Below are 24,333 nucleotides of genomic sequence, written 5' to 3'. Positions count from 1 at the left end.
CCAATAGCGATTGTCTCTGTCCCAAGAAACGGCCCTATGCCAAATTTGAGGACGATCGGACTTAAATTGCGAGCTGTACTTTGTGCACAAAATTACATATACAGACAGACGGACGGACAGACAGACAGACAGACAGACAGACAGACAGACAGACGGACGATCGGTATACTAAACGATGGGTCTCCGACTTTGCCTTCTTGGTGAAGGGTATAAATATTTTTAAATAATAATTATACCCTTCGCCACTACTGTGGCACAGAAGTTTGTGCATTTGTGTGTAACATCGAGAAGGAATGGTCATAGAGCCATCTTTTAGTACACCGGTCGGCTTAGAATTAAATTCTGAGTCGATTTAGCGATGTCCGTCTGGCTGAATGTCGATGTATTTTTGTGTGCAAAGTCCAGCTCGCAGTTTAAGTCCGATCGTCCTCAAATTTTGCATAAGGTCCTTTTTCGGGTCAAAGACGATCCCTATTGATTTTGGAAAAAATCGGTTCAGATTTAGATATGGCTGTTATATATATTTATAACCGATCATCTGGTCATAATCATCTGGTCATTTATCAACCGATCTTCTTCCCGTTTCGTATAATTGAATATTTTGTCAGTCTCGCAAATTTTGCAGAATATCAGTCAAATCGGTTCAGATTCAGATATATTTCTCATATATAGCATTCGCCCGATTTACACTCCTATGGTCCCAGAGGCCGAGTTACATGAAATTTTACACAGGGAGTAGAATTACCATTATAAATATGCGTACTGAATTTGGTTGAAATCGGTTCAGATATATCTCTCATATATAGCATTCGCCCGATTTACACTCCTATGGTCCCAGAGGCCAAAGTTTTACTCCGAGTTACATGAAATTTTGCATAGGGAGTAGAATTAACATTATAAATATGCATACCGAATTTGGTTGAAATCGGTTCAGATTTAGATATAGCTTCCACATATAGGTTTCACCCGATTTACACACCTATGGCCCCAGAGGCAAATCTTTTGTTCCGATTTACGTGAAATTTTGCACAGGGAGTAGAATTAAGATTATAAATATGCATACCGAATTTGGTTGAAATCGATTCAGATATAGATATAGCTTCCATATATAGCGTTCGCCCGATTTACACTCCTATGGCCCAGAGGCCAATCTTTTGTTCCGATTTACGTGAAATTTTGCACAGGGAGTAGAATTAAGATTGTAAATATGCATAACGAATTTGGTTGAAATCGGTTCAGATATAGATATAGCTTCCATATATATCTTTCGCCCGATATGGACTAATACGGTCCCAGAAGCCAGAGTTTTACCCCAATTTGGTTACAATTTTGCACTAGGAGTACAATTAGTAGTGTAGTCAAATGTGCAGAAGAAGAACAATTAGTACTATAGTCAAGTGTGCCAAATTTTATTGAAATCGGTTCAGATTTAGATATAGCTCCCATATATCTTTCGACCAATATGGACTAATACGGTCCCAGAAGCCGGAGTTTTACCCCAATTTGGTTAAAATTTTGCACTAGGAGTACAATTAGTAGTGTAGTTAAATGTGCCAAATTTTATTGAAATCGGTTCAGATTTAGATATAGCTCCCATATATATCGTTCGCCCGATTTACACTCATATGACCACAGAGGCCAATTTTAAACTCCGATGTAGTTGAAATTTTGCACAGGGAGTAAAATTAGTATTATAGCTATGCGTGTCAAATTTGGTTGAAATCGGTTCAGATTTAGATATAGCTCCCATATATATCGTTCGCCCGATTTACACTCATATGACCGCAGAGGCCAATTTTTTGCTCCGATTTAGTTGAAATTTTGCACAGGGAGTAGAATTAGTATTATAGCTATGCGTGCCAAATTTGGTTGAAATCGGTTCAGATTTAGATATAGCTCCCATATATATCGTTCGCCCGATTTACACTCATATGACCGCAGAGGCCAATTTTTTGCTCCGATTTAGTTGAAATTTTGCACAGGGAGTAGAATTAGCATTGTAGCTATGCGTGCCAAATTTGGTTGAAATCGTTTCAGATTTAGTTATTGCCCCCATATATATGTTTTTCTGATTTCGACAAAAATGGTCAAAATACCAACATTTTCCTCGTAAAATCACCACTGCTTAGTCGAAAAGTTGTAAAATTGACTATAATTTTCCTAAACTTCTAGTACATATATATCGAGCGATAAATCATAAATAAACTTTTGCGAAGTTTCCTTAAAATTGCTTCAGATTTATATGTTTCCCATATTTTTTTACTAAAATTGTGTTCCACCCTAGTGCATTAGCCAACTTAAATTTTGAGTCTGTAGATTTTGTAAAAGTCTATCAAATTCTGTCTAGATCGAGTGATATTTAACTGTATGTATTTGGGACAATCCTCTATATATAGCCCCCAACACATTCCCGGTCATTAACCAATTTAAATTTTGATTCTAGACATTTTGTGAAAGTTTAAAAAATGTTGTCCAAATCGGTTCAAATTAAAACATATGTATATGGGAAAAAACTTTATACAGCTCCTAACAAATTTGAAGGTGTTAACCCTCTAATGCCTTAATTTTTTTGCCATCTGATTAAATTTACAATGTTTACGACAAAAAAGCAAGAGAACTAGGCAAGAAAAATTTATACCGTAAAATTCAGCATATGCTGCAAAGCCTCTTGAATAGTTTCAAATAAGTTTTGTTTTTATTTTGCTCATTTCTGTTGTCTTAAGGTGTGTTTTACTAAAAGCTTCCTTATTAAATGAAGACCGCCTAAAGGCGGGCTTGGGCATTAGAGGGTTAAGATGGTATCAAAAATGTGGGTATAAATAGTGGTGAAGGGTATAATATAATCGGTCCCGCCCGACTTTAGACTTTCCTTACTTGTTTTTTAATAAGTAACGTCTTTTAAAAAAATATATTTCATATACAGATTTTTTCCAAAAGTAAATAATACATTTTAAAAAAAAGTTTTCATATTCAAATATAGGTACTTTTAGCATAATAAGAAATAATTTGCGTATATTCAAATTTACCCTATAGCTACATATATAGAAAATAAACTACATATAAATATTATTAATATGAATAATGCAAAAGGTATTCCTTCTAAACGGCCAACTGTCACAAATGTCGCATGAAAGAAAAATGTATACTTTGAATTTTTGAGACACCTACAATTCGAACATATGTACAGAGAAAAAAAAAATCCGGGCGGGTCCACTGCTCTTCAAATTTATGATATTTTGTTGTTATTATAATTATTATTTTATTCTATTATTGTTGTTTTTGACAACAACAGCAACAACAACTACAATAACAACAAATAATATGACTTAATTAAATTTATGATTTATGGCAAATTATTCATAACAGCCTGTGACTAAAGCAGTGGACAACTGAATATTGTCTGTCCATGCAACCACCCGCTCAACCATATGTCTGTCTGTCCGCTCATTTCTCTGTCTGATCTCTTCTGCATATCCACTGATATGACGTTATGTGTTGCTAGTGCTGCAAATCTAATTGGATGATGGACAAAACACATGCGTTATATATGTGTATAATTATACAAAACTATTAACATAGTTGAAAATCAAAATTTGGCATTTTTCTCGCGTAGAACCTAAAATCCAATTGACAACAACATCGAAAACCGTACCGTAGCATAAAGATGATGAGGCTAGCCTTTCGTCTATGGATCTTAGAATTCCATAAAATATTTTTTAGATTCTAAAAATCTTTACATATCTAGACAATATTGATTGAAGGCATCATATTGTGAGTGGGGGAGTGGCGGTGAATTTTCATTTCTAGCGCCTAATTTCTTTTGATGATATTTTACATTAAATGATGTGTCGTTCCTAAATGTGTTTTTTCGCTAAAACATTTGTTGCATTGATTTTTCATTTGATTTCATTGGCGACAAGTGACAGCCGTGTCACCGATTTCTTAACGAGGGTCAGGTGGAGATTAATTGTGATTGGTTATAGGCGAGCAATTGAAACTACTGTAAGTTTTAGGATTTTTTTTAAAACTAATATATGTTGCATATCTAAAAGGCGTTGGTTGTTACTTTCTTTTTGCTTAATAGCTAGTGAAAGAAATACCCAGCAAAAAAAGCGTCGCCAAAAAAGTAATGAAAATGTTCTTTTTGGATCCGGAAGTGGTGCAAAATTGACGCAGAAGCGATGAATTTAACATGGGCTTGTCATAGGACGGAAGTTCTCCATTTCAACAGCCGATGCACTGAATTTGCATCACTTCTTTAGGTGTGGTCCGAATTCAATGTTTTGGATGTAAATTAAAAAATTCTGTGATATTTTGTCAAATAAATCATTTTTATAATTTTTAATGGATTCCAACGCTTGTCGGAAACGTTAGACCTCAAATATTTTCAAAATTTCACAATTTTCTCAGATTTGATTTAGCATTTTTTTCGACAAAATTTAAATGATTTGTACCATTTTATTAATTCTTACTCTGTTTTTAACCTCGTTGAAACAAAAAAAGTTAAAATTACCCATTAAAAGTATGAAAAAACCAAGTTATAAAAAATTGAATTAAAAGAACTTCCTGGGTAGCTAAAATAAAGAACATCATTGGGAGTGCATCTTCTGGAAGTGCTTTTAAAGTTGTGCCTTTGGAAGAACTTCCAATTTTTTTTGCTGGGTAGTTCATACTTTTAGGCGTGTTAGAAACCTTATAACGTATGAACTATACGTATGCTAGTGAAGCAAAAAGAAGGTAACATTCAACGCCTTTTAGATAGGCAACATATTTAATTTAAAAAAGTCCTAAAAACTTTTTTTAATTAAATATGTTAGGTTAGGTTATGTGGCAGCCGATGTATCAGGCTCACTTAGACTATTCAGTCTATTGTGATACCACAGTGGTTAACTTCTCTCTTATCACTGAGTGCTGCCCGATTCCATGTTAAGCTCAATGACAAGGGACCTCCTTTTTATAGCCGAGTCCGAACGGCGTTCCACATTGCAGTGAAACCACTTAGAGAAGCTTTGAAACCCTCAGAAATGACACCAGCATTACTGAGGTGGGATAATCCACCGCTGAAAAACTTTTTGGTGTTCGGTCGTAGCAGGAATCGAACCCACGACCTTGTGTATGCAAGGCGGGCATGCTAACCATTGCACCACGGTGGCTCCCTATGTTGCGTTTACATTTCTCGTTTATAACAAATCACAATGGTCCAATTATGTTCCTAATGCCTTTTTGTTATAAGTACTGGTTAATAAAAAAATTCATAAAATTAATAACAGGTGAATCAAATAATAAAATAATAAAAACCAAGTATATACAGCAGTAAGTTCGGCCGGGGCGAATCTTAAATACCAACCACCATGAATTAAATATTATTTTGAAAACTCTTCGTCGTAGCGGATTACTTGATAATATATAGAATTTTAGGCGGTTTGATGACAAATCTTATCCCAAGCAAATCAATTCAACCAATACGCTTCCCGAAGAAAAAATTTAAAGATTCTACCTATGAAGACTAGATCAGATTCTGGATTTATGAGAACCAATTTTGTTTGAGTTTTAGAGAAATCATAAACATATCGTGTATATGATGAAATAACGCCTTGATTTGAAATCTTAAATCTGTGGATTTTTTCCGCCATGAATACGATGAGTAAAATCTGGAAATTCTACTTTCAGTTTCAAGCAATTTTCATGATCAGTGCGCCTGCTATACCCTGAAAGAAGTGTTTTCTTTTCTGAGGAACGAAATTTTAGACAAGCAAAGTTTTCTTTTGAAACAAATTTTAGAGACAATCGTTGAATCGCTTATCAAAAATCCGGATAAGTTTGGTCTAAACGAAAATACTTTATTCGAAAGGGGTATTTCGTTTGTCTAAAATTTCATTCCGGAGGAAACAATTTCTTCTTTGGGTTTACCCTCAAGAAGTTAAATCGGTCTATATCGATGCCTTACCAAATGGACCGGTAAAAATAAATGCGATACAGATTTTTGAGGGTCTAAAATTCCAGTATATTTACATTTTTGTGCAAATCGGATAAAAACTACGGTTTCTAGAAGCCCAAGGAGTTAAATCTTGAGATAGGTCTATGTGGAAGCTATGCTAAAACATGGGTCGACATATACCATATTCTGCTGACCTATTTGTGGTCAGCTGGATTCCAGGGGGGATATACTAGAGATGTACACGTGACACGAAATTTTCGTGACTCACGCTTGAGTCGTGAGTCACTATTACTCACGTGCACTCCTCTAGGCTATACCAAAACATGGACCGACAGGCACCATTTGCGACACACCTATTTGTGATATTAAAATACTTCTATATTTTCAATTTCAAGCAAATCGTGGCTATTTGTGGTCCCAAAATACCTCTAGATTCCCAATTTCAGGCAAATCGGGTAATAAATACAGTTTATAGAAGCCCAAGAATAAAAATCGGGAGATCGGTCTATATGGCGGCTATACCAAAACATAGACCGATACGGACCATTTTCGACACACCTCTTTATGGTCGTAAAATACCTCTAGATTTTCTATTTCAGGCAAATCGGATAGAAAATATAGTTTCTAGACGCCCAAGAAGCAAAATCGGGAGATCGGTCTATATGGGGGCTATACCAAAACATGGACCGATACGGACCATTTTCAACACACCACTTTATGGTGCCAAAATATCTCTAGATTTCCAATTTCAGACAAATCGGATAGTAAATACAGTTTCTAGAAGCCCAAGAAGTAAAATCGGGAGATCGGTCTATATGGAGGCTATATCAAAACATGGACCGACACACCCCATTTTCGATACACCTCTTTGAAGTCCAAAAATACTTCAACATTTTTCAATTTCAGTCAAATCGGAGAGAAAATACAGTTTCTAGACGTCCAAGAAGCAAAATCGGGAGATCGGTCTTTATGGAGGCTATACCAAAACATGGACCGATACACCCCATTTTCGATACACCTCTTTGAGGTCCAAAAATACTTCCACATATTTCAATTTCAGGCAAATAGGAGAGAAAATACAGTTTCTAGACGTCCATGAAGCAAATTCGGGAGATCGGTCTATATATACCAAAGCATGGACCGATGGGCACCATTTTCGGCCTTTTTATGGTCCTCAAGTATTTCTAGATTTTCAATTTAAGGCAAATAGGATAAAAACTACGGTTTTTATAAGTCCAAGACCCCAACACGGGAAGTCGGTTTATATGGGGACTATATCAAAACTTGGACCGATATAGCCCATCTCCGAACTTGACGTGCCTGCAAACAAAAAACGAATCTGTGCCAAATTTCAGGACGATAGCGCCATTATAGAAGACTGCGTGATTACAACAGACAGACATACCGACATGCTTATATCGTCTTAGAATTTCTCCCTGATCTAATATATATATATATATATATATATATATATATATATATATATATATATATATATATATATATATATATATATATATATATATATATATATATATATATATATATATATATATATATATATATATATATACATATATATATATATATATATATATATATATATATATATATATATATATATATATATATATATATATATATATATATATATATATATATATATATATATATATATATATATATATATATATATAGTCGGTAATGCCTATTTCGATGTGTTACACACGCACACAAAAATTAATTAATTTTTTAATTGAAATGTCTTCAATCACAGAAATAATAGTATCAATTAAAAAATTAATTGCAGGTCAATTAAAAATTAAAAAATTAATTGATCCGATTAAAAAATTAATTGATACTATTAATTTTTGTGATTGATTTTTGTTTCAATTAAAAAATTTGTTGAATCAATTATATTTTTAATTGAATATTTTTTAAAACTCAATTAAAATTTTAATTGGAAACATTTTCGTGAATTTTTTTTCTGTACGGAATGACAAACTTATTATACCCCCATCACCATTCTATGGTGGTGGGTATAATGATAAGTTGCGACATAGAGTCAAATCATTAATGTAAACAGCACGTACTTATTTATTTTTTTCTTGCATTTTTTATTAAAAAAAATTTGCATCGTTTTTCTTTTACCAAGAGATTCATTACTCACCTAATTTTGTAATTTTTTTCACCGGATACTATATTTGTGAGATCGAATGCCATATTTCTTATATTGTCTATGCCATATTTTGTTTTTTTTTTGTTCACTTTAATCTTAGTCTTTTATGAAATCTGTCGCCTGAAAGTATGCAATATGCCCGAGGGCAAACAAATTAGCCTAATCTAAGCCAACGTATACGTATTAATAACTATCATACGCAACAAGGGAAAAATATTATTAAAAATTAATATTAAGTATACGCTTCAGCATACCCGCATAACGTTAAATAACCATACAATTCTTATGGTGTGGTCACACTGGGCAAATATTTAACATTTAAAACAGCAAACATTTGTGGCTCTTACTGGATATTTAGCCTCACTACATGAGTGTGTTCCATAGCTGGTATTCAGATATTTCGAAAAAGCTCCTGGGGAAAAAAGTTTGACACTAGTTTTGATCAAATATTTCCCTAGTGTAACCAAAGCTTTAGTTATTTTACAAATTTTAAATTTAATATTGGCAAATAAAATTTTGTGCAGCTATGACAAATTTTCTATATCACAAAAGATTTTCTTTACCAATCCTCGTTTTTAACTCTAATCTCATACAAGCATTTATATATTTTCCTACAAAGAAATTCTCTGGAAAGTGTATTTCCATTAAATGAAATTTAAAGAGATTCAACTTTTCTTCAGTTCTCACATCTATTCAATTTGGGTTATTCTACGTCTCCTAGTGATCTAAATTTAATGATGCATTTCATTCATATTTTTCTTGGGCAAACAACATTGGTAACATTTGAAAAAAAAACTACATCAATTTGAGCAGCAACAGAAATCTTTGCATCAAAACGTCAATTTTTCTATATTGAATTTTCACAACATTTCAGATTATGAATTACAGAAAACGAATCACACGGTAATCGATGGTTTTTGTTTTTCTTTATTTTTTTTTTTTATATAGTATTTTTATACTATCTATATATGCACCTTCAGCGAACGTGGGAAGTATTTGATTTGATTATGAACTGAACCTCCTGTTCATCACTACCACTAGCCATACACACATAGGAATATGCAGAAGTAGTTTTATTTTGAATACAATTTATGGTGTGTAATGGTTAATTGTTGTTGTTGGTTTTGTTGTTGTCTTCTTTCTGGCAATTGCTGCAAGTGAAAAAAAAAATACTCATGAAATATTCAAATCAAAATTTTTTTCGCATTTATACCAGGTTTTTTGATTGATTTGCGCCAATTGCATGTTGATCACTACTACAAACAAATATATATGGGGAAATTTTTTTCTTTTTGGGGTACTGTCTAAAATTATATATGTAATGTATAAGAAAAATATTTTTCATTAAATTTATTTAGAAGAAAAACTTTTCTAAAAAAAAATTCCATGGTCAATTTATGTAATGAAATCGATGTTTTTTTCTATTAAGTTTAATCAAGACCTATATCCTAGTTTGGAAATAAAATCATTGCACAAATTTAGACAGATGTTGCCAGCATCAACATAACATAACAAGTTGGCATCCCTAAAACATATGGTTTTATTTTATGAAAGAACGCCATGTAGGCTTTTATTGCTTTAAAAAAATATTTAGAAGAATATTTTTTGGATTTTTTGTGGATTTTCTACAAAAAAAAATCCATCATCATCTTATGTAATGAAATCAATGGTTTTTCTATTCAGTTTTTATTAAGGCTTAAAATTATTATTATTTTAAAATTACGGTATTTTATGAAACTTTTTGACTTAAACATACAAAAATTTTCAAAAATTGAAAAATTCAAATTGAAGCTGTTGACATTTGGAGAATAAAAATGTTGATTTTGTGCTACTGATACTACCTCTCTTGTTTTATAAAGGCCAGTTTATGGTCCGCTAAAATTATTGTTTTGATCCCGGCCCTCATATAATACACGCGTTTTTATTAAAGGAAAACATTTCCAGTCTACAAATCTGGAGATCGTTTTATATGGACCTATAAAAATCTTTTTTGGTGTGTCCATTTCCAAGATAATCGGATACAAAAAAATTAAAAAAAAAATCACGAAAGTTTTTCCAATTAAAATTTTAATTGAATTTTAAAAAATATTCAATTGAAAATTTAATTAATTCAACAATTTTTTTAATTGAAACAAAAATCAATCACAAAAATTAATAGTAGCAATTAATTTTTTAATTGGATCAATTAAGTTTTTAAATGACTTTCAATTAATTTTTTAATTGATACGATGATTTCTGTGATTGATGATCAATTAATTTCGTGATTGAATAACAAAAGAATTTTTGTGTGTGCAGTGTTAACTTTGTGCCGTTTTAGTGGCACATTTACCCTAATTTTTGTATTTTTTTTTAACATTTCTGTGACATTTTTTAATTAATTCCTTTTTGTGCAATTTTTTAATTTTTTTTTTAATTTTGATCCAAGATCCTTGGATCAAAATTTTTTCTTTAATTTTGATCCAAGATCCTTTAAAACTTCGGACTTGAATCCGGTACCTTAACTTAAAATCGAAGTAATGCATCTAATAATATAATTTTGTGCACTTTTTTTCTAAACCCACATTTCTAATTATCCTTTAATATGGCCGCCTAAAACTATGCTATGAAATCCCAGCAAAAAAGGCGTTGCCAAAAAAGTAGTGAAAATGTTCTTCTTCTTTAAATGTGATCCGAATTCATTGTTTTGGATGTGAATTAAAAAAATTGTGTGGTATTTTGACAAATAATTAATTTTTATAATTTTTTATGATTTTTAATGCAATCTAACAGTTGCCTGAAACCCTTGACCTCAAATATTTTCAAAATTTCGCAATTTTTCTAGAATGAATTTAGAAATTTTTTCGACAAAATTTAAATAATTTATACCATTTAATTAATCCTTACCCTGTTTTTAACATATTTAAAACAAAAAATGTTAAAATTGCCCTTTACAAGTATAAAAAAAGCTAGTTATAAAAAATTGAATTAAAAGAACTTCCTGAGTAGTTAAAATAAAGAACATCTCTGGATGGACATTTTTGGAAGTGCTTTTAAAGTTGTGCCTCTAGAAGTACTTCCAAACTTTTTTTTTTGCTGGGATGTGTATGCTACACACTACATCGTACATCTGAGTATACGTTATATATTGCAAAAATTAATAATACGTCACAAATCGCAAGATTTGTAACAGTAATTTTCTGTATTAAAAAATTGAAGTTGGTATTATTGAATAAATTATTTTATTATTTATAACAAAAACATTTTAATTAAATCTTTAATTTATGAAACTTGATCTGGCTACAGAAATTTAAAATGCTTGTCAACTACACCAAATTAACCTTCAAATGTAAATGCAGTGATTTTTATTTTACTTTGTACTAGCTACAACTGTTATCACTGCTCTACATTTTCGTAAATCCATAACCAGTAAGACCATTCCACAGCGGTCGATCCCATTGGCCAAAAAAAAAATCAAAGTTAGAAGTTTGTCAAAGAGTGTGGCAACACTGTTTCTTATGCAAGCAAGGTTTTAAAGTTTAAATTTGTTTTTGTTTTATTCCTTCTGTAATCTTAAAGAACGGTTTCAAAATAGAGAGCACGTAAGCATTTGAATTTTGCAGTATTAAAAAGTATAAAATTAAGTGCAAATTAAAATAAATAAAACAAAATAAGAAAAGCTTCTATTGAAATAAATCGAAGTGAATATTAAATTAAATGGTGTTAACTATATTTTAAGATAATAACAATGTGTAAAACTTGTTTTAAATTTGTTATAAAATTAATATTTTTCAGTCTCATTGTTACGTGTTCGTTCGTCCATATATGTAAATTTTAACTAGAGTTTTAGTTGTGTTCCCCCCTGAAGTCTCCAATAGGAGTTTTTGTGGTTTATTAGTTAATATTTCAAGATTCTAAATTGATAAAATCAGCTGCTTTCTTTTGTCCCTCTTTGTGTTATCTCCCTAATACCGAAGTGGTCTTGTTTTTTTATATCCAAATATGAATTTTTATGAATCCGGTGTTTGTTAACACTAGTTTGCATTAAAAATGTACTTTTCTTATTATTTTGATCTGCTGAATTCGAAAACGAAGGTTAATTTTTTTTATTTAACCGTTTTTGAGATATCCCGTTTTTTTTAGTTTATCTGACTTTTTTTCACTAAACAAATTATAATTCGAGCTAGGAATGTCCGATTATATCGTGGTTTGAATGCAAGGTATTGGGATGACGACCAAACGTGTATCTGTGATAAGTTAAGTGGTTAAAAATATATCGATGAAAATAGGGCGAATCGACTTAAATACCACAAGATTTGCAATTTCATGAAAATCGAATAAAAACTACTGCCCTTGGAGTAAAATCGGGTCTATATGTGGGCTATACCAACACATGGGCCGATTCAGCTCATTACTGTTACACCTATTTGTGATCTTAAAATCCCTATGGGAAATTGATGCAAATTGCCACTGACGGACCTATCATAGAACTGGTACCTGTGCTCCAGTTAGTTGCAATTTTTAAATAGTCGTAATTTATAGTTTCCCGTACTCGCTTGATATTAAAATCTTAGATCCATTAGGATTTTAATATCAAGCATTTTCACATTTAGTGAAATAAAATTATAAGAATAACCAATTGTTCGACATGTTTCAAAAAAAAATTTTTTTTTCATTTCGGGTTCGATTGGGACGCCCAAATTGAAACAGATTTCTAAGAGTTTGTCCGAAACTTGTTCCTGAGGACCTGTCTATGGGGTGCTCCGGCTAAATTGTCCCAGGACGTGTCCTTTGGGATGAGTCCAAGATGCGTCCTAAAATGTCAATTTACCCCGTCAATGACAAACCCATGTTAAAGTGACCGGTCCTTCCATACGTTTTGACCAGAACTGGAACTGGTCCATACACACCAGGGACTAGTCCTGTACCGGTTCTGTGGTTGATTCATTTCCCGTAGGGATACTTCTGGATTTTAAATTTTAGGCAAATCTTTCTATACGATTTGCCTAAAATTTACGCACGTTTTCTTGAAACCAAAAAAAAAAATCAGAAGATCGGTCTATATGGGGGCTATAGCAACACATGAACCGATAACCATCATTTTCTTCACACCTATTTGTGGTCCTAAAATACCTCTGTATTTGATTGATCCAATTAATTTTTTAATTGAAATGTCTTCAATCACAGAAATGATAGTATCAATTAAAAAATTAATTGACAGTCAATTAAAAAATTAATTGATACAATTAAAAAATTAATTGATAATATTAATTTGTGTGATTGATTTTTATTTCAATTAAAAAATTTGTTGATTCAATTAAATTTTTAATTGAATATTTTTTAAGACTCAATAAAGATTTTAATTGGAAAGATTTTCGTGAAATTTTTTTCTGTGTATGGGGGCTATATAAATACATAGACCGATAGGCACCATTTTTGGCATTGCTATTTGTGGTCCTAAAATACCTCTAGATTTCCAATTTCAAAGAAATCGGATAGAAACTATGGTTTCTAGAAGCCCAAGAAGTAAAATTGGGAAATCGGTCTATATACTCGTAGGGGGGACTACACCAAAACGTCATCAATCAATTCCATTTGATCATTAAATAGTTTTGACATAATTATAAAGCTGTGGTCGAATTTTCACAATGATACCTATACTAGAAGTATTTTTGACGGCTAACTCCAAACAGCATCGACCACTTCGCATTCGTGTGAAAACTGTTTGAATTAAACACATATTCTAGATTCAAATCATAGCTTTTCAAAAATGTTACCTATAATGTTTTTGATATTTCATTTATCGAAAATTTCATTTTATTCCGAATCTTATTTTATTTTCGAAGTATTTTTATCTCTATCTAAAACTTAACGAAAACTTTAAACCTACTATTACCATACAAATTAATTTGATAAACTGTCAGTAAATTATAATGAATATTGTTACAAAAATATCAGTTAAATTAGATATTATTATTTATAGCACGAATTGCTGTCTTTTTGATTCAATTGGAGACAAATTGAAAATAAACATAAAACATTATAATACCACATTCACATTACACTTCCAAAATCCGATTTAAGTCGATTTCAAATGTCATTTGTCTTATAAAAAAGGGTTTTCAAATCCACTTTTAATGGATTTCGAGTAAATAAGTAAATCTCAATATTATTTTTTAATTTATTATATATAAAAATTACCATAGCCACCTTCAATAGGAAATATGGAGGTGAAAAAAAAACATGGAAGATGGAAATGCCAAATTTTATATTCATCTAAAAATAAAGAAAATATGCGAACTTAGACCTATAGAAGACAAATCACTTGCGATTTGTATTGACTTCTAAGACAAATCAATAAATATTCATATTTAATGGGATGACAAAAAAATATCGATTCATTTCTATATCTTATGCTCAAAAAATTATATGGAGGAAAAATTAAAAATATTTAGAAGATCGAAAGAAAAGATGTTTCCAATTGAAAGCTTTCCGAAATTGTAGGTTGCGTTAGCAGAGGAAAAAAAATATCAGCAACAGAAAGATAATTTTTATTTTGCAAAATTATTGGGGAAACAAATAAAAAAAAAACAACATACCTATAAAGTCATTCATATTTCTATGTATAGGTAAAGAAGGGGAAACCAATACCATAATATGTATGTGTTTGTATGTATGTTAATGAATATGTTTTAATGGTATTTGTGGGAGGCAGCAACAGCAGCAGCATCACCCTCAACAGCAAATTGGGCAATAAACTTCTGCTACGTTAGCAATTCCTGCAGCAGCATTGCCTTTCAAACATTCATGATAATTTTGCTCCTTGGCTGTTGCGTCGCTGCGGCCACAATTTTCACCAGAAAATTAACACAAAAAAAAACAAAAAAACAAACATCAAAAACTCTTCATTGGCATCGATCAAATCGATACGGATAGGCAGACCTTTAATTCAATTTGGAATTACGAAAACTCAATTGAAAACGGGACGTGAAAACGCATAGACACATTTACGGAACCGCAAAACACGTAGTTCAACCTAAAAGACAAATTAAAAAAAAAAAAACAACAAACACCACCCTAAGATATAAAATTCAAGGATTATTTAAAAAGGACATTTAGTGAATAGTACTTAGAGAGTACTAATCTAAATCTAAAAGGGCCTTATTAAGCCTTTGTGTAAATAATTTTAAAAAAAAGTTTTTATAACATAAATAGAAAACAGAAAGTGTTTTTTATTAAAAAAATATATTTTTATATATATTTTAATAGTAAACTAATATACAAAAAAGTGTGAGTTATTTGGCTGAGACACGTTTATTATTTTTTTTTTAATTCTTAGAAAAATGCAAACAAAAAAGTCATAAAAAATTGGAAAAGTAAATAAATTTGTATACGAAAGTATATTTGGAGAAAAATTAATAGGCAATTGAACAAATAATAAGAAAATAATTTAATTTGACAAACATTCTTTTTCTCTGTTGGGTTAAACTACTCTTGTAGTTTAGTCATCGAAATGATTTTGAAGCTGAGATCAAAACAACAAATAAAATAATTTAACTTTGAACAATGTGATTGAAATTTAATAAAAGTTTTAAAAAATATAAAATTTTCATAAGAAAATACGTCAATAGAAAAGAAATTTCTGTTAATGAGTTGAAATTAAGTGTGCCACCGAAAATAAAATTCAAATCAAATAAATCTTTTTTATTTCGGAAATTTAACCATATCCTTTGATATCCCAAATTCCAAATTTTAAATTGTGATCTATAGTTGATTGGTCCAATATAACCCAATACATAAAATTGTTTTTTCAATTAAGTTTTTTTAAATACATTTTATTTTAAATTTTATTAAATTTATTTATATTATATTATTGCTCTTAAAAAGTAGAAAAATTTTTAAAAACAAAAATGTTTCATTTAAAACGTACACAAAAATAATTTTGTTCTGATTCAATCACGAAATTAATTGATCCAATTAATTTTTTAATTTAAATGTCTTCAATCACGAAAATGATAGTATCAATCACAGTTTTAATTGGAAATTAAAAAAATACTTGATTTAAAAATTAATTGATTTTATTAGAAATTTTCAATTAATTTTTTAATTGATTCAATTAAAAATTTAATTGATGTTGAATGCAAAACTCAATTAATTTTTTCCATTAAAAACGTAATTATTTTCAATTACTTTCTTAACTGACTTTGTGTTTTTAGTTGGATTAAAAATGGATAGTTTGATATAATTTTTTATTTAAAAATTAAAAAATGTCGATCACTTTTTTTAAGTCTTCCGAGTTTGATTAAAAAGTTAATTGTATCAATTAATTTTTTAATTAAAATTTTTGAAATGTTTAATCATTGACAAATTAGCTTAATGTTTCTATCTTGATTAAAAAGTTAATTGTATCAATTTATTTATTAATTGAAAAAAAATTTCAACTTTTTAATTGGAAATATTTTGGTGATTTTTTTTTTCTGTGTACTAAACGTGGATTTGAAATCCCTTTTTTTATAAGGCAAATGACAGTTGAAATCAGTGAATTTTGAAAATGTAATGTGTATGAGGCATAACTCAGAACTCAGATTTGGTGATTCAAAATTCTATGCAGATAAAGTCAGAAATTGGACAAATATGTTTTATATTGCCAAGAGTTAAAAAAAAAAATAAATAAATAACCAAAGAAGTTTTATTAACCCTCTAATGCCCAATCCAGCCTTTAGGCGGTCTTCGTTAAATCAGAAAGTTTTTAGTAAAAAACACCTTAAGCCAAAAAAAAAGTTCAAGAGGCTTTGCAGCATCTACAGAATTTTACCGTACACACAAAAAAATTTTTTCTGGTTCAATCACGAAATTAATTGATCCAATTAATTTTTTAATTGAAATGTCTTCAATCACAGAAATTATAGTATCAATTAAAAAATTAATTGAACATCAATTAAAAAATTCATTGATTCAATTAAAAAATTAATCGATACTATTAATTTTTGTGATTGATTTTTGTTTCAATTAAAAAATTTGTTGAATCAATTAAATTTTTAATTGAATATTTTTTAGAACTCAATTAAAATTTTAATTGGAAAAATTTTCGTGAAATTAAAATTGAATATTTAATTAGCTGGCAAAAAAGTGGGGCATTAGAGGGTTAACAATTAGTGTCTTGTTTATGCCTTAAAGTATGCAATGTTATTTTTTCTTTTATTTTTCGTTTCTTTAGATTTTTTTTGGAATTTTTATCACCGAAAATAATTTTGAATTTCGGACATTTACTTGTACCCTTTTATATCCCGCTCCAAATTTTAATTTATGCTCTATAGTGATATTTGGAATTATAATGTAAATTTAGATTAATGGGCCAACATAAGACAATAAGGGAGCCACCGTGGTGCAATGGTTAGCATGCCCGCTTTGCATACACAAGTTCGTGGGTTCGATTCCTGCTTCGACCGAACACCAAAAAGTTTTTCAACCGTGGATTATCCCACCTCAGAAATGCTGGTGACATTTCTGAGGGTTTCTAAGCTTCTCTAAGTGATTTCACTGCAATGTGGAACGCCATTCGGACTCGGCTATAAAAAGGAGGTCCCTTGTTATTGAGCTTAACATGGAATCGGGCAGCAATCAGTGATAAGAGAGAAGTCCACCAATGTGGTATCACAATGGACTGAATAGTCTAAGTGAGCCTGATACATCGGGCTGCCACTTAACCTAACCTAACATAAGGCAATCAATTGAAAATATATATAGAATTGTTTTTTATTTAAGTTTTCTTTAAATTAATTTTATTTTAAAGTTTATTGAAGTTAACATATTTGTATTCTTCTTAAAAAGTAGACAATTTATTTAAATGTCTAATTTAAAATTTTGTTATCAACTATCTATTTTATTATTATCTTTCTAAAGAACTCAGAGTTGAAGATTTAAAATTCAATGTAGGAAAAATCACATTTTTTTGCCAATAATTCAAAAATAATTGAAAACTAAAGATTTTTTATGCCTTAAAGTATGCACCGTTATTTTGTCTTCTATTCATTAATTCGTTAGATTTCGTTTTTTGCCCTACAAAGAATTTACAAAAATATTTTCCACTCTGCACTGAAAAAATAGCATGCCCGGTTCCAAAGATTTTGTCTTTACTTTAAAAATTTTGGTATTGATTCCAAGCCAAAGGCGCGGAGAATACAAGTGAGGATACTTTTAAGACATAATTCTCTTTTAAATTTGGGTTTTGTGAACTTGCTTCTAAGAAGCAAATTTTAATATTTCGCTTGTTCAACTTTTTTTCTTCATATGCTATCAAAGTCCTTTAAAAACGAGTTAAAGACGACTTTATTTTCCAAATTCAGACTCGACTTCCAGTAGAAATGATGCTACATTTCAAGTAAAAAACGTCTTTAAAATAAAGTGATGTAAAACATGTCCTATATTTGAACGATTTTTAAGAAAAATTTGCATTCGTATTTTAAAGACTTGAAATCTTTGACTTCACGACAATATTTTTTTCAGTGTGGAAAGATATTTTTAACGCCAAAGATAATTTTTGGATTTTCTAAATGTTTCAAAAAACTAGCATATGCGTTTGGGGCACTTTAACAAGGAAGTTTCCAGAGCAGAAAATAATTTTTGACTTGGATGTTCGAATATCGCCGGTGGTAAACATTCGTCTTATACATGAGTATTGCCCGATTGTAAAGTCACCAGAATATAAATTCTTTTATGTATTAAAAAAAAAAAAACAATGAAAATCTTCTGTCAATTCTATCCTCTTGATATCAGAACCAACAACTTTCAAGTTTGAAATTTTGATACCCTCCACCATAGGATGGGGGATATATTAACTTTGTCATTCCGTTTGTAACACATCGAAATATTGCTCTAAAACCCCATAAAGTATATATATTCTGGGTCGTGGTGAAATTCTTAGTCGATCTAAGCATGTCCGTCCGTCTGTTGAAATCACACTAACTTCCGAACGAAACAAGCCATAGACTTGAAACTTGGGACAAGTAGTTGTTATTGATGTAGGTCGGATGGTATTGCAAATGGGCCATATCGGTCCACTTTTACGTATAGCCCCCATATAAACGGACCCTCAGATTTGGCTTGCGGAGCCTCTAACAGAAGCAAATTTCATCCGATCCGGCTGAAATTTGGTACATGGTGTTGGTATATGGTCTCTAACAACCATGCAAAAATGGGTCCACATCGGTCCATAATTATATATAGCCCCCATATAAACCGATCCCCAAATATGGCTTGCGGAGCCTCTAAGAGAAGAATATTTCATCCGATCTGGTTGAAATTTGGAACATGGTGTTAGTATATAGTCTCTAACAACCGTGCAAGAATTGGTCCATAATTATATAAAGCCCCCATATAAACCGTTCTCCAGATTTGACCTCCGGAGCCTCTTGGAGGAGCAAAATTCGTCCGATCCGTTTAAAATTTGGAACGTGGTGTTAGTATATGGCCGCTAACAACCGTACCAAAATTGGTCCATATCGGTCTATAGTTATATATAGCCGATCTCCAATCACAAAAAAATTGGTCCATATCTGTTCATAATCATGGTTGCCACTCGAGCCAAAAATAATCTACCAAAATTTTATTTCTATAGAAAATTTTGTCAAAATTTTATTTCTATAGAAAATTTTGTCAAAATTTTCTTTCTATAGAAAATTTTGTCAAAATTTTATTTCTATAGAAAATTTTGTCAAAATTTTATTTCTATAGAAAATTTTGCCAAAATATTATTTCTATAGAAAATTTTGTCAAAATTTTATTTCTATAGAAAATTTTGTCAAAATTTTATTTCTATAGAAAATTTTGTCAAAATTTTATTTCCATAGAAAATTTTGTGAAAATTTTGTTCAAATTTCATTCGGTTCATAAGCATGGTTGCCACTCGAGCCAAAAAAAATCTACCAAGATTTTATTTCTATAGAAAATTTTGTCAAAATTTTACTTCTATAGAAAATGTTGTCAAAATTTTATTTCTGTAGAAATTTTTGTCAAAATTTTCTTTCTATAGAAAATTTTGTCAACATTTTTATTTCTATAGGAAATTTTTTTAAACATTTTATTTCTATAGAAAATTTTGTTAAAATTTTATTTCTGTAGAAAAATTTGTCAAACTGAATTATATACGTATTTAATCGATATTTTTTGATGTAATATATACCACGTATGGACTTACATACAATTTAGAAAACGGTGTTAGGAGGTTATAAGATACCTTGCCATCGGCAAGCGTTACCGCAACTTAATTAATTCGATTGCGGATGGCAGTGTTTAGAAGAAGTTTCTACGCAATCCATTGTGGAGGGTACATAAGCTTCGGCCTGGCCGAACTTACGGCCGTATATACTTGTTCTATATTTAAAGCTTTGATAAATCATTTACAAATTCTTTACTTTCTCATACATTTTTCGATCGATTTTTTTTTTAATTTTTGTAATTGGTATTTATAGGATTCCTCATAATTTTAAATATGAATATAAATAAAGCAATAATAATAAACCTTCTAATGAATGGGAAAATATACCTATATAAATTGCATTTCATTTATTCGAAAATTTCAGTGCGTAATAAAATCAGAGCTGTACACTTGTTTACTTTTAAAATTTTTCATTTAAATAATTGCATACTTTTTGGCGGCCATATGCACTTATATGATATCGTTGAATAGAAACTTTGTCAAAGACGTTTTATTTGTTTACAAAAATCTACTTATAAACATTCGAGATAGCAACTTAGGAAAAATGTATACTTTAAAATGAGTTTTATAGAAAGTTGAACAAATTCCATAAAATAGAAAAGAATTGAAATGCAAAAATATAAACGCGACAAAACTTTCTACAAAACCTCTATTATATCCCCTTAGAATATACACCTTTTTTAAAAAAAGTTTATGCAATTTGATTTTTTTTTATTAAAAAAAAAATAAAAATGGTGTCAATTTTCCAATACACTATTGTTTGCATTTTTCTTCTCCTTTTCCATTAGATTTTTCTTTTACTATATTCTTGTTTTTTATTTACAATTTTTTTGAATTTTGATTACAAAAAATAATGTTAATCTAAATTTTAAGTGTCTTTATTTTAAATTTCACTTCGTGTGCGTGTTTGTGCTACTACTGTGTATGTGTTGTAATTTACATAAAATAAAATAACCAACAAAACTTGCAAATAAAATACAAACTACCAAATACATATATATATAAACACAAAAAAAAACAAACAATTTTTTTTTTATAAATTCCAAACCAAAATCATAAAACATGAATTTCAGTTGGTTAAGTGAAAAACCCGAAGCTCCAGAAGCTACTTGGGAAGATTTCACCTATTACTATCATCCGAAATACTATAAAGTTACCGTATCGGAACGTGATCACGTCGAAAAACCACAAGTTTATTATAACGAAACTTTAATACCAGAGAATGAGGAATTGCATAAAAACGATTTTTTGCCATTGAATTTTTTGTCATCATTTTATATTATAACACATCAAGGTAATGTTTTTTTTTGACGATTTTTGATTTGTAGTACAAAAAAAAAATAATAATATAGATTAAAAAAACTAAAACCTTCAAAATTAATTCTCTATGAAATTCATATGGTAAAAATAAGAATACAGTTTATTTTAAAAAATTAAATTTTAATTTGGAAAATATTACCATTTTTTAATTAAATAGTTACCACTTTGCATTTATTATTAATATTTGGAACAATCCTTTTTGTTGTTAATACCTTGTATTTTTTTGTTAACAATTTATAAATTAGAGTTCTTCTAAACTCCAACCAAAAATCCCTAAAATCAAATTTAGATCGTTGTTTTCTATGATCTAAATTTAAATTAAAGGAAACGTATTTATATAATATTTATATTAAAGGAAAACGTTGGTTTCGTTATTACTTTTTCATTTCTGCATGCAAATTATTTTAATATTTTAGAAATAAAATTTTCTGGGAAATATTTTTTTTAAATACAAAATCCCTCTAAATTTTTTTAGAATCCTAAACCTCATATTTTTTTAATATATATATTAAAGGAAACGTTGGTTTCGTTATTACTTTTTTCTTTACTGCATGCAAATTATTTTAATATTTTATAAATAAAATTGTCTGGGAAATGTTTTTTTTTAATACAAAATCCCTCTAAATTTTTTTAGAATCCTTAACCTCCTATTTTTTTAATTTAAATATAAGTCATTATTTACAAAATATATACATTTTCTATATATAACATTATCCCAAAAAATATCCCAATATTTATAAATCTCGAATATTTTCGATGCGTTATTATTATTTTGTATTTGTCGGTTTTGCATGTTAGACGATATAACAACGCATTCACAATTAGCCTCAATATTTTATGATCGCTCAACTTAATTTTACGATTGGTATTTTTCTTGTGCATAAATAACGATCAATAAATGTCCAAAATATTGTTGACATAGCAGCTCCTCTCTTTTGCGGGCTGACGTCAACATAGCTTTGGAATTACTGTAGAAGTGTAGAGCGGTTGAACGATTAACGTGGCAGCTGATAAAAATCGACAGAAATCCTTTTCGCCACAGATGGTCTGTCACATCACTGTGTAAATCATGTGAAACATGAAATTTATTTTTGAAAGATATTCATAAAACCTATAAAGACACATGTATTGAATAAACAGAAAATGTTTTGGTTAATAAATAAAATTAATTTTGTGTGCGATTAGAATTTCTCTATATTTTATTTTCATTTGGAAACATATATTGTGTATGAACTAATACTTATATACTATGAATCATACATATATACATCCACTTTATGGTGGTAGCAAAATATCTTGACTATGATGAAAAACTGGAGAAAAAATCTATTTTTCCATAATATATATTGCCTACTTTTAGGGCTCATGATAATTACAGAGATAGAAAAAATATTTGAAATGAATTACATATAATTTTTTTTTGTAGAATTACCCTTAGTAAAAACAAAAATAAATAAGATCAAAATAAAATTTGTTTTAAGTATTCAAATTTTACAGAAATATTAGAAAAAAAATATTGAAATTATATGAATGTCCTAAATATTAATATTAGGTCAGTAACTAGTCCCGTCTGTGCATCTATTACAGAACCTTTTTTTGTAGAAAATGAAAATTGTTTTGGTATAAACATGAATCATACACATATACATCCACTTATGATGGTAGCAAAATACCTTAACTATTATGGAAAACTGGAAGAAATCTAGTTTTTCAGGTATTAATTCATATTGCCTATTTTTAGGGATGGCATGAAAAAAATACTGTGAATAAAAATGTGTCTACATATTTGGGAATAACTACTAATTTATATTTAAATTTATTGATGGCTAATATACATATGAGTTTTTTTTATAAAGTAGGAATTTTTGGTATTCCAAAAAAAAAAATTACACAGTTCTTAAAGAAAAACATATAATTTTCTTACTACGAGGGCAGTTCGGAAATTTCTTAGCCTAGCACAAAAAGCGCGGTATAAACAGAAAAAAGTTAAGTGTTTTGGAAACTTCCATCTCTGTTATGAACACATGTTAAATTTTGTTTCGATCTGGCAACTCCTTCATATAGAAACAGGTGTTAAAAAAGACGCATACGCAATTTTTTTTGCAATGGAAAAATTAGAAATGCGTGCTGCCATTAAATATTTACATAAAAAAGCCAAGCAAAAAAAGCGTCGCCAAAAAAGTAATGAAAATGTTCTTTTTGGATTGACGCAGAAGCGATGAATTTAACATGGGCTTGTCATAGGATGGAAGTCCTCCATTTCAACAGCACTGAATTTGCATCACTTCTTTAGGTGTGAATTGATGAGATGTTCTGGATACAACACCAGTGGCACGATGTTATGGATAGCCCATACAAATGTTGCATCCAGTGCTAAAAGACAACAGCCCTAATATCAATAAAAATTTTAATTCTTATTAGTTGTTTCTTTTTTTTTACAGAAATATTAAAAACTCTTTATTTTTATACCCTCCACCATAGGATGGGGGTATATTAACTTTGTCTTTCCGTTTGTAACACATCGAAATATTGCTCTAAGACCCCATAAAGTATATATATTCTGGGTCGTGGTGAAATTCTGAGTCGATCTGAGCATGTCCGTCCGTCCGTCTGTTGAAATCACGCTAACTTCCGAACGAAACAAGCTATCGACTTGAAACATGGCACAAGTAGTTTTTATTGCTGTAGGTCGGATGGTATTGC

The 24,333-nt window shown here is 29.9% G+C and overlaps 1 protein-coding gene across 12 annotated transcripts in view; it reads left to right on the top strand.

The window, feature by feature from the left end:
- The window catches only part of cher (filamin A protein cher), a 227,384-nt gene that overhangs the window by 176,306 nt on the left and 26,745 nt on the right, over nt 1-24,333 (top strand). Inside the window, exon 1 of one of the 12 annotated variants that reach the window (XM_075292153.1) lies at nt 21,358-21,604. The exons of the other annotated variants lie outside the window; for them this stretch is intronic. Within the exon in view, the coding sequence (XP_075148268.1) occupies nt 21,373-21,604 (232 nt within the window). The 5' untranslated portion in view covers nt 21,358-21,372. Of the gene's footprint in view, nt 1-21,357; nt 21,605-24,333 lie in introns of those variants that run through there. 12 annotated transcript variants of the gene reach the window in all.

Source organism: Haematobia irritans, chromosome 1 (genome assembly GCF_050003625.1).
Source record: "Haematobia irritans isolate KBUSLIRL chromosome 1, ASM5000362v1, whole genome shotgun sequence".
Lineage (NCBI taxonomy): Eukaryota > Metazoa > Arthropoda > Insecta > Diptera > Muscidae > Haematobia > Haematobia irritans.
This window is presented reverse-complemented; position numbering and strand designations above follow the sequence as displayed.